Source organism: Gordionus sp. m RMFG-2023, chromosome 2 (genome assembly GCF_954871325.1).
Source record: "Gordionus sp. m RMFG-2023 chromosome 2, tfGorSpeb1-WG-v2, whole genome shotgun sequence".
Classification (NCBI taxonomy): domain Eukaryota; kingdom Metazoa; phylum Nematomorpha; class Gordioida; order Chordodea; family Parachordodidae; genus Gordionus; species Gordionus sp. m RMFG-2023.
In genome coordinates, this window is record NC_088776.1 from 46278602 (window position 1) to 46291379 (window position 12778).

The 12778-nt window shown below is 26.4% G+C and overlaps 1 protein-coding gene across 7 annotated transcripts in view; it reads left to right on the forward strand.

Annotated features, from left to right (window-relative positions):
- Window positions 1-1254: 1254 nt before the first annotated feature.
- LOC135925481 (protein numb-like) overlaps window positions 1255-12778 on the forward strand; it is a 32879-nt gene continuing 21355 nt past the window's right edge. For 3 of the 7 annotated variants that reach the window (XM_065460820.1, XM_065460826.1, XM_065460825.1), the window contains exon 1: window positions 1257-1571. In XM_065460820.1, coding sequence (XP_065316892.1) covers window positions 1431-1571 — 141 coding nt within the window. In that variant the 5' untranslated portion in view covers window positions 1257-1430. Of the gene's footprint in view, window positions 1572-12778 lie in introns of all 7 variants that reach the window. The other 4 variants (XM_065460822.1, XM_065460821.1, XM_065460827.1 and 1 more) reach the window with 4 other exon arrangements.

The window sequence follows — 12778 nt, forward strand, 5'->3', positions numbered from 1 at the left end:
AATTGTTAAAATTAAAATATGACTTCATTCTACCAGACCAAACAATAAAAAAAAAATTTTAATTTAAAAAATAATAAATAAAAAAAATAAAAAAAATAAAAAAAAATAATGTTAAAAACCCCGTGATTCAATGAGTTACCGGAAATTTATATGAATGACAGATAATACTTTTGAAAACCTCAATTTGATCTTAGTTTTAAGTGATAACCCTAAAAGATTTCCTGTAAAGATCTAATAAGACAAAAGAGAGTTAGACCTTCTAAAGTGGTCAATAGTGTTAGCTATAACCGGTATATAAAGATTATTATATCGTAGATCGGAATGCATTTTAGCAATCCCTTTTAGTTTTCATTACATTCGTTCTTATAATATATATATAAAAATAATTATAAGTTTCATTAAGCTTCTGTGGCCTAGTCGGTGAATACATATAGCACTAGCCGCCAATAATTCTGTTTTGCAATGAGTAAGACGTAAATTGATTTTTAGATGAATTATTAGTTTGTTATGCAAATATGGAACTATGCAGGAGAGTTACTAGCCTTTACAATCTCATATGGCTCCAAAATTTTTTAAAAATTATTTCCAAAATTACCTTTATTTTAACAAACATTATCAAAAATTACCTTTTTTGTGAAAAAGTAATATCAAAATTTTGAGGTGGTTCGAGCCCCCCCCCCTCTAGTAACCCTACCGAAACTCCGTATAATATTATGATGACTGATCTAACACTAATACTTTTGAATTAAGAACCACTAAAAGACTTATCATTTATTGTTTAAAAAAAATTACCCTGCTACCAACCCGTTCCTGAATTTTTACAATCATAAAAAAATTTGATTCCGTCTGTCCGTTTAATGTTTAAAATTAATTAATTGGTTAGTTAGGCTCTATTTATTTCATTTTGATATTAATTAGTTAAGCTTATAAGACAAAGAAATAAATTAATCAATATTAGCCTTTTAAACTCATTTCACCTAGAAATTTTTTCATTCAGCAGCCCAGGCTTTTGTTTTATACAATGATATATATATATATCATTGGTTTATGAAAAAATTGTTGCAGGCCCAATGTTTAGCGTGTATGGACGAGCGAGCTAATCCCCTCCCCCACTCCATTAAAAACCACTAACTTAATTACTTGGCCTTTGCTCTAATCAATGATATTTAAATTAATATTCATCGGTATGGTTCTAATATAATATGACTGGTAAATACGTTAAAATAATTTATAAGTTTTTATATCATACATTCATTAAGATTTTATTAAAAAAATCACAATGTCGCTGGTAGCAATATTTTGAATATCTTCATCAAATAATGGCGCATGAGCCTAATGTAATATTTCCCACGCGAATATTTGATTTTATCCCCTTAATTACTCTATAATATGAAGTTCAAGTTCATTAGAATTACAATTGTTTGCATTACATGATGGATAAGCTAAAAAAGAGTATACGCGAAAGCTTTAGAAGAAAAAAAACTCAAAACACAACAGAAACTTCCAAGCCGATCGAATGGCAAACTGATGAAGTGGCAGTGAGAGCAGGGACATGCAATTTTCAAGTCAAGGTGAATAATTCATATTTTTAAAAATTTTAATGTGCATTTTATTAATATTAACATAATTAATCTTAAATAATTAATTTTGTATATTAATTAATAATAGATCCTGAATTATAAATTCTATTTATTTTACACATAATATAAACAAACCATGTATAATTATATATAAAAAATAATTAGTGCACTTAAATTCCTGGTGTTAGATTCTAACAATTTTTAAAAGATTTTAGTAATAATTTATAACAAGTAATATAGATAAAGTAGGAACATATATTGATTGGACCAGAGGCATCACAGATTTTCTCTTTAGGTAGGCGGGGGGGGGGGGGGGGTGAGAATATTTTAAAAGTAATTTTTTAAAAATTAATAAAATGCACATTAAAATTTTATTTAAAAGGCATATTTTTTTTAATAAGTGATAGAATTATTCTTAAATATTAAGCAATAAATATGCTGATAATTTTTTTTGATGATTTTATAGAAATTGATTTTAAACTTATCTCTCAATACCCCTTTTACTGTGCTGAGCACCCACTCCATATTGACTGCTGATGGTAGGAGCTTATTATTAATAAACAGAATTTTAATGTTTGGAAATTGGTAGTTTTCTTTTCTAGAGATATATTTTTCCAGAAAAATTTTGATAGTTCAGTCTGAATCATGGTAATTAATATCATTATAAAAAAGTTTCATCTTTTTCTGGAATGGAGTGCCTAAGCAATAATTTTATACATAGATTTAATATATTTCTGCAAAAAATGGACCTTAAGATAATGATGAAGACAATTCGTATTAGAGAAAGTAGGCCTGAACCTGGCCTTGCCTGAACGGGCTTTGGGCTGGGCCTATTTTTTTAAAAAAATCTGGGCTGCATTGGGCCTAATATTTTTAAAAAAGTTTGGGCTGGGTCAGGCCTAATATTTTTTAAAAAAATTTGGGCTGGGTCAGGCCTAATATTTTTTAAAAAAACTTGGGTTGGGTTGGGCCTTGAATTTTTTTAAAAATATATCTAAATTTATCAATTTTATGTTGAAATTTTATGTAAAATAAATATTTGATTTTATTTATAGAAACTAGATGCCATATAACATATATCTTATTTTGAGTAATTATAAAAATTAATTTCTATATTTGAATAAATTCGGGCTGAGTTGGCAAATTTTTTTAAAAAAAATTTTGGGTTTGGGATGGGCTGGCAAAACTTTTTTTAAAAAATTTCAGGTTTGGGATGGGCTTGGCTTGAAAAATTAGGCCCAATGCAGATCACTAATTCATATAATATTACCTTCGCTAGCACTACACTAATATAATTAAAAAATTCAATGGACCAATAACCAATAAAGGTATCAGCTGAGAAAAGAATAAATCAAGATATACCTATAATATGTTTTTAAACTGCTCTTTATTTATTTTTTTAATGTATATATATTAGACTAACAGTAATAAAGCAAAAAAGGCACAATAATAAAGTAACCCATTTTTTTAACACATTACTTCTGTAATACTGATAGGCCACTTCCAGACAGAACATTTTTTCAAAGCAGTTTTTGGGTTAATATTACCAGCAATTTTTTTATAAATATTTTAAAAAAAAAATGTTTAACGAACCCCATTACAGACCACATATCTTTTGTTTGGAAACAAATAATAAAAATTACTGCTAACATTACCCAAAAACCGCTTTGAAAAGACATTCTGTATGGAAGTGGCCATACCTGATATATTTGGAAAAAAATACAGCACTTATATTTTTACATTTGTGTTTGGCTAAAATAATAATTAACTTTGATAGCAATATATTTTAAATACATAGGTTATGGTAGACATAGATGATGATACCTAAAACTTATTTATTTTTATTTCTTGTCCAATATTTGGGCATGATACTAACTTCTAGGGCTGTGCCAATATTTAATATGATCGGATCGACACTGATATTTAGCGTTTTCAAAAAATATCATATCGAGCCGATCTTTTTTTAAAAACCGATCCAATATTTTTTATATTGTTTTTGGTTATTTTATAATTATATATATAATCATATAATATTTTTTATTGAAATTTAATCAAGAGTAAATATTCATGCTTATTATTTTTCCCAAAGATATCAGATAGGTTTGGGCTTCTATTGGCGAAATTTCGAGGCATAGGCAATAATATTTTGGTTAAAATTTTGATTTGGTCCTTTTTAATCGAGCAAAGAGATGTTAAACAACACTACATTCACCCATAAACATTTCAAATATTTTAAATGAGAATATTAACTTTTGAAAAATAAATGAAATAAAATACGCTTATTCATTCATGTAAGTTAGTTCGTTTTTTAAAGTATAAAATATTGATATATTTATGACATTGATACAAAAATAGATGATAATAAAAATCAATATAAATATCAGATCGGATCGGTGAAAAATTTGTGGTAGTAGCTTCCATTTATATTTTTTGTTTAAACATTGCAATTGCAGCCACTAGTTATATTATTGGCCTGATGGGTCTCGCTCCCCCCTCTCATATATAATGCATAAATATATATATAACTTTAACAACTTTTGCTATGGTGTTAAAAAACTCAACTTCACCCCTTTAAAAATAATCGATATAACTATTATACATGATATTTTGTATAGGTTTATTTACCAACATTTATATAGAATTCCAGTCTTTCTTTAATAAAATTATTCAAAATATTTAGCTTTTATTCATTCATCTTTTTTTAAATTGAGTTTTAAAAAAAATAATAATTTATCACGGTTTCCTACCTATAAAAAAAAATCGATTCTACTTCACTCAGATTCGATTTGAAACCTTCCCGGTTTGATTCCTTTCATATACAAATTTTTTTTCTTAATTTAGAAATATATATATAGAAAGAGTAGCACATTAAAAAAAAATCGGATTTGAACGATGTTTTTTAAAAACGACATGATAATTGCTTTTGGTTACTTTATGACTATATATAAGTGTACGGATACTTTTTATAGGCTGCCGATATTATACTGATATAAGTCGTTTTCTGATCCGATATTATATTGATATAGGCCGATTACCGATCCGATATTAATTATCGTTATAAATATTTAATATTTAAAACTTTCAATGTTATGGTATAGCATCATCTATGAATATACACAACATAAGCCATTTTCATTTAAAAATTATATATCAATCAAATTACCCCCCTCCCTCAACCAATCACAAGGGGTCAAATTTTTATCACGTCCGGAAAATTCATAATTTTTAAAAATATTTTAACTGCCTTATTTATTTCCATATAATTTTAAAAATCGTCGTACGCCTTTGCAGTATTAGGTCATTAAAAAATAGTTTTTCACTAGAAACCGAACTGGCTGGAACTGACAGGAAAGAGATCAGGAAATTAAAGATATTACTTTTTAAAAAATTTTCATGAATCACGCGAAATTTTTAATTACGGCGTTGTCCGATAAGTCAAGGAGATTTTAACGGTCCACACTCATCTCTAATCCCTATTATATATACTTTTAAATATTTTTGATAAAAATTAAATTATTTTAAAAAATAGAGTCTCGAAAAATGTGATATTATTTTTTTGTTATATTATTTGCAACAAAAATAGGATTTAAAAATATTTAACTAGTCCTCGCAATTCAGTTATAAACATTGCCTATATTTTTAAATTCGGTGATTAACTTTTGTGGGATGGGTCATTCCATGACAAATCAACCACGATTCGGCCGACCCCCTTCGATTTTTTAAAAATTTGGTAAGCAAAGAAAGGTCAATGTAATTAAGAAATAGCCAAAATTTTAGCCTCCTAACATTTATATTTTTGAATTAAGGTTCAAAGTGGCAAAAATGACGTATTTTTACCATTATCTGCCTTCATTCAATTAAGCATATCTTAAAAACTACATAATTGTAAATAACAAATTTAATATCAAAATTACGTACAAAGATTCTACTTTTAGATAAAAAAAATTTTATTTTTTTTTCCAATTTCCGGTCATTTTATTTAATATAAGGACTAAAAACGATTTTTTGGAAATAATACCACCTTCAATTTTTAAAAAAAATTTAGTAGACATGATTAAACTCTTCCTTTATATTTATAAAAAAAAATTAATCTGGGACGCGGCCATCTTCATTCTCAAAATCGATAAAAGTGTATAAATATTTTCCCGAAAGGGGGCGTCTTTGTATAAAATTATATAAATCAGTTTTTAATGGTTTTTTTTGATATAATTTAAAAGATTATTCATATTGTAAGTGAAAATAACAATAAATGGGGCTTTCATTCAATTATAGAAATTGTCTATCGATAAAAGAAATTCAATTTACTACTTTATTTATATTTTATTATAAAAATTTTTGCCCATATAACATATATTTAATGAATATTAATAAAATATGTTTAATTAAGTTTCGAGTTCTTGAATATATGAATCAGAATCTGGTGCATTTTATATATGGCCCCCTAAATATTAAAAAATTGTTATAATTTAAATTTAAAAATCTAATATACAACTCACTTTTAAAAGATTCTAATTTTTAAGTAGCGCAATTTACTTTCTTGTGACGACAATGTATAACTACGGCCAGTAGCAGTTAACAGTGAAACTAAAGTTAAGATATGACATTTGGGCAAGTCATCTATACTTGGAAATGTAAAGGAATTAGAAAGTCCGGATGGGTGTAAAAACTTTATATATATTTCTTCCTGCTTTTGATTTTTAACGAAAACAAAACTAACCACCAATTAGAATCATAAGGATACGTTAGGTATCCTGATATTTCTTCAATAATTATACTGATCTAGTTTTTGAAAATTTTTCCCTGAGTAATAGATCTTCGTAATCATAATTTATTTTGCTCATCTATTCAAAATATATGACATTAATATTTTCTTTAGCTAACTCGTACAATTCATATGATGTGGTTATTTACTTTGAGTAAGGCCTTGTAAACTAGCTCTAGCGGCTAATCTTTTAACAGTGCCACCAATCCTATCACAAACACTTTTCCCGTGTGCTGTAGCAGAAAAATATCATTTCGTCTGTACCCCACAATCCATCTCATGATGGCAAATATTAATAAAATTTTTACGATTTTTATACTGTGCAGCGGATCCATCGGAAAAATAAAAAATATTATTTGGCCTACAAATTTTATTGATTTAAAAATTTACCTATGTTTTTTGAAATTATGTACTGCTATTTTATTGTGTTGCAAAGATTCGGATATCATTGCATAATTTAGGCAACAAATATTGGCAAAATTATCTTTATAATATATAACAAAAGGGTGAACAGTGTATTGAGCCCTATTCCAATGATAATTTTGTACTTCATCCTGAAGTATAAAGCTATATTCTTAAAAATCACATAAAATTAAATATTGGTCTTCGTCTAAGTTCAATTTTAGATTGTTTTGATTCAACGATTGTTGTGTTGAAATAAAAAAATGGAGTAATAAAGATTCTATTTTTTCAAAAAAGGCATTGATAAATTCACCTACTGGTTTGGTTATTGTTTCAAGGGTGGTTCTATCTACGGATAGCCATTGTTTGTATGCTATAAATTCGATGTCCTTAGAACGAAACAATATTTCTATTTGATCGCGTAAATGTGTTGATCCTGGACAATTATTACATTTGCCCATATAACTGGATGGTTGAGGCGAATTACAAATTATTAAGTGTAAAATATGTTTGTATGTTTTAAAGGGCAACATATCATTGGTTAAATTGGGTAAATTTGATCCAATGATCATTAATTTAAAATTTTGGTGGTAGCTGCATTCACATACATGTGTACCACTACCTCCAACGAGTATACAATTTTGGGCGAATGCTTGCAAATTTCGAAAAACCAATTTTAACATCAGGCCTCATTTCTTTAAAAAATATATAAATTTCTTTCAAATTATCTAAAATTGGTATTCTTTTTTCGGTCTTTGGCCAGAATCGAAACGCAATCTTTCTTGCCTGGCATGATTCTGCTTATTTCGTCCATACAATAAAATTCTTGTACAATTTTAACTGTATTTTCGTCTATAGTTTTTCCAGGCTTGGGGTTAGGTGTTGATAGAAATCAAAATACTAAGAAATTAATTAAAAAATGAATTAATATTGTGAGCATGTGTTATTGAATGATTAATCAATTTTAAATTTTTTATTTATTTTATTGATTGAAACACTTATTTATTGTTATTCTAATTTAGTAAGGCTATGCCGATTTTAGAAAATCCTTCTTTTGGGTTATTTTTTGATAATGCTTTTATTTTGTATATAATTTCATAATAATAATAAATTAATATTTGTGATATTTTAAAAATATCAAATTATTTTAAAAAATTGAGTATAGAAAATTTTGATATTATTTTTGGCGTCTATGAAATGCACAAGATTCTGATTCATATATTCAAGAACTATAAACTTGGTTGAATATATTTTATTAATATTCATTAAATTTATGATATATGGGCAAAAATTTTTATAATAAATTATAAATAAAGTAATAAATTGAATTTCTTTTATCGATAGAAATTTCTATAATTGAATGAAAGCCCCATTTATTTTCACTTACAAGATGAATAATCCTTTAAATTATATCAAATAGTCCAAGAAAAACCATTAAACACTGATTTATACAATTTTATACAAAGACGCCCCCTTTCGGGAAAATATTTATACACTTTTCTAAACATTTTTATCGATTTTGAGAATGAAGATGGCTGCGTCTCAGACCAATTTTTTTTTGTAAATATAAAGGAAGAGTTTAATAATGTCTACTAAAATTTTTTTAAAAATTGAAGGTCGTTTTATTTCCAAAAAATCGTTTTTAGTCCTTATATATTAAATAAAATGGCCGGATATTGGAAAAATAAATAAAAAATATTTTTATCTAAAAGTAGAATTTTTGTACGTAATTTTGATATTAAATTCGTTATTGTTACATTGACCTTTCTTTGCTTACCAAATTTTAAAAAAATCGAAAGGGGTCGGCCGAAAATCTCATTTTTTTTGCTCATTTGACGTGAAATGACCCGGATAGGAAAATAACAAAATACACTAAATCATTCAACGCGCCAATTTCCTTGACTAAAGAACCGGAAGATTTTATAGTGTTCCTTGCTTTACTCTTAGTTACAGAACCTATTTTTTTTGCATAGAAAATATTGATTTTATTTTATTACATTGATCAGATGGTTGGCAAATAAAAATAAATGTAAGGTTTGGTTCGGATCGGTTTTATATGAATATCGGATCAAATGGTAAAAAATTTGGGAATCGCCGCAACCTTACTAATCTTTATTTTATTATTGCACCCAAATATTCTGCAAAATAAATCGGTAAATGAATAACCACTGAGCGAGATATTTATTAGGTCTGTGCCGATATTAAATATCGGATCGGCACCAATATTTAGCGTTTTCCAAAAATATCGGATCGTGCCGATACCTGTAAAACCCGATCTGATTCGATCTTTTTACTTCTTTTGTTATTTTATGTTAAGTATATTTATCATTATTATAATATTTTATAAATAATTTTTTTTTAAACAATGCAAATGCACAACACCCCCTAAATTTTATTTATTTTTTTAAATAGATTTATAGTATTTTAAAAGTTTTTTTTATAAAAATATGAGGGAACACCCAAAGTTTTATTTATTTTAAATCTTTTTAAATAATTAATGCCAATTTTATTATTTTATTGCCAGAAAATCTAGAGGCTCTCATATTTATTTTAAAAAATCTAATATATTATAATTTTATTTATTAAATATTATAATTTTATAAATATAAAATGGATATATTATTAAATATATTTTTTTTATCTATTATAATATAATTTTTTTTTATTATAGTCTTAACTGTAGAAAAAAAATTTAAATTAAATGCATAATTCGATTTTTTGCATAAAAAATATTGATTTCCTAATTACATTTATTTCAAAGGGGGTGGTGAAAAATCAGTATAAATATCGGTATAGGTATCGGATTGGGTTTGAACCAATATCGGATCGGATCGGTGAATATGTGTATCCGCACAGCCCTATTTATTATTATTATTATATTTTTTATTGTAAAAAAAATTAATAACTTAATTGCTAACTCATTTATTAATAAAACAAATTCTTTATAGTTAAGATAATTATTAAATTATCTAATATTTCAGTAAATCTATAAAAGGAAAATATAAATTTTAGACTCCTCTATACTCTAACTTGGGTAACTGGTACCGTCAAATAATTATTTACAAATACATCTGATACTGATCATTTAAGATTGATAATTAAGATAATCAAGGGTTGGAAATCGGTCAATTAGCCGGTCAATGGTCAAATCAATTACTTTAAAAAATCTGAAAAAAGAATTAAAAATAGAAAAAAAAGAACAATATAAATGCATGTGATCACAATGCTGCTTATTTATTGGATCCTCAATTTAATGAATCATGTGATATAATACCAGAATTAGTCATTTTACAAGGTGGTGGTGATTAAAATATTTCAAGTGATATCATAAATTTCAGAAGTAAAAACAGCATATTTAATAACAAAATATGTGGAAAGCAGTAATTTCAAAAAGAAACAATCAGATTTCGGCCCCAAGTTGGTGGAACTCCTTGCCCATAAGTGGCATTTTATTAACAATTCCTAGTTCTACTTCTTCAGAAAATTGATCTAGTTGGGTTAATATTCACTACAACAGAGATTGATTTAGACCTCGACAATAGAAAAACTTATTTATATTTAAAAAAATAATAATATTGAATATGAATCAGAACAAGCCTGCCACGGAGAGCCAAACATTAATGCTAGATAGAATGACAATAAATTAAAAAAATATTGTAAATTAATACATGTTCATTTTACTATTATATACAAAATAAAGTTAATGTTATCTTATAAAACATTTATTTGAATTTCATCAAATTTTACGGTCAATTACACAACTCTCAAGATAAATATTCATTCGCAATAAATTACAATATTATATAAAATCATGGTTCAAACCGAATCATCCAACTCTTTAATTGTTCGAGTCGATAAAAATAATTAGATTCAATATGGATCCCTGTTTGTTTTCATTTTGCAGTTTTTAATAAAAGAGTGAATATGAATTATTTATCATTTATTTGCATTCATTTACTTTTTCAAATAGCTATTAAAGGATTAATATTATATAAATTATTTTGGCCGTGAAGTAATAAAATAACTGCCACTCAATTTTAATTTATTTGATATTTACTATAACTGCTTCTTTAACTTAATTCGACATTTTATAGTTTTTGGAATTTGAATTTAGTTCCGGTTCCCGAAATTTCAAAGAAATAGGATCTGATTCCGGTTTTAGACCTTTTTCGCACAGCCTACCAGAAACGGAAGCAAAACCTATTTTAAAATTTTCATGAACCTGTTCAAACAAAAATGACTGTAATTTATTATATAATATTATGAGAATCTTTAGAATGTTTATTTAATAGTATTTTATAAAATTAATTTTACCGTTAAAAAAATTATAATAAAGATAATAGAACTCTAGGCCGAGTTTTAATTGGTTTAAGTTGATCTGACCCAACTTTGCACGCGTCTGGTTTTGACCTGTCCGTGAAGGTCCTAATTGATAGCAATATAGTTTGATCAAGACGATAAATTATATGTCCTACCTGAATTTTCGTTAAATTCTTTTTCTATTATTTTTGGCCGGTTTCTTATTTCGAAATCATATTTTATTGAAGTTATTATAACCGTTCTTAATATATAAGTAAATTTTACATTATTTAAAAAAAATATATATTTTAAAGAAATAGATAATATTTTTTTATTAGTACAGTACATCAAACTACCAGATAAATATATCTTATTTTATTATAATAGAATGTGTGATTTTTTTTTCATATAAATTATTTTAGTAAATTAAAGTCATTTAATTATATTACTTAATTATGCCATTTTAGATTTTTGCTTTATAAACCAAACCAGTTGTATACAAAGAATGTGTTAATAAATTTATATTACAAAAATGAACGTGTAAAATAAGATAACTAGTAGAAAAATATTCGCTATCTTAAGCATAGGCATCTAGCCAATTGGGGTGAAAAATTCCTCCTTGACAAATTTGCCAAGTTTCGTAAATGCCTGCTAGCCAATAAAAATTGATAAACCCTGCAGCCCATTCCTTTGCCTACCATATGAATAAAATAGGCAAACTATAAACCTAATTTTTTTAAAAAATAATAAGTATTAGTTAATGACTTTAAGGAAAAATTAATATACCCAATGTCATTTTATCATAGACTGAAAACGATTAATTTTATTGAAAGTGTAGATGTAGATGTATTGAAGTCCGGGAACCGATTTACTCAATATACTGTCTGATTAAATTTGAATATTATTTACTGTTACATCTGGTTCGTCCAACCGAACTCCGGACATTCGCATTTGGTCAGATATTTTTTCGAGAACGGTGGGGTTCTGGCCTTTATTTTAGATTTTAATTCTGATATGGATTGGAATTGGACATTGTTTAAAAATAAATTTTCATTGTCCGCTTGTTGATTAAACAAAAAATAAGTCTAACGCTGCATAAATTTACAAATGCAATCCAATAATCGGTATAATTTGTAAATACAGAGCGAAATGAATATTGCGACAACTGTTTACGTATAATCCAAAAGGTATTAATTATAGCTATGACGAATCAGCTGTGATTTCGTTAGCGATTAATTGTGCTTCGCTTGAGCAAATCGCTCTTACTATAAATGCAGCTTAAGATAAAATTGCCACAAATTATTATTAGGAAAATTTTTTTTACTAAAAATTAAAAACGAGTTTAAAAAGATTTATAATAAAAACAAATCGCGATTATAAAAATAACTTTAAATAAATTAGACGATTTAAAAAAAAAGAGTGATATGGGCTTATTTCAGAAACCTCCATGAACTGGGCGGGTATGGGCTTAATATTATAGTTTCTAGTAGGCCTGGGCCGGGCCTTGATTTAAAAAAAATTTCTAATGGACTTGGGTCTAAAATTTTTTTAATATAAATTTCGCTTATTTAGTTGCCAACTTAAAAATAATTATATTTCTTATAATAAATTTCAGTATTATAAACAAAATGATTGCTTAAATGACTTAAATATTTTTTTTTTCATGAAAATACAATAAATTAAATTTTTAAATATAGGTTTGGACCGGTTTAATATTAAATATGATGGGCTGGGC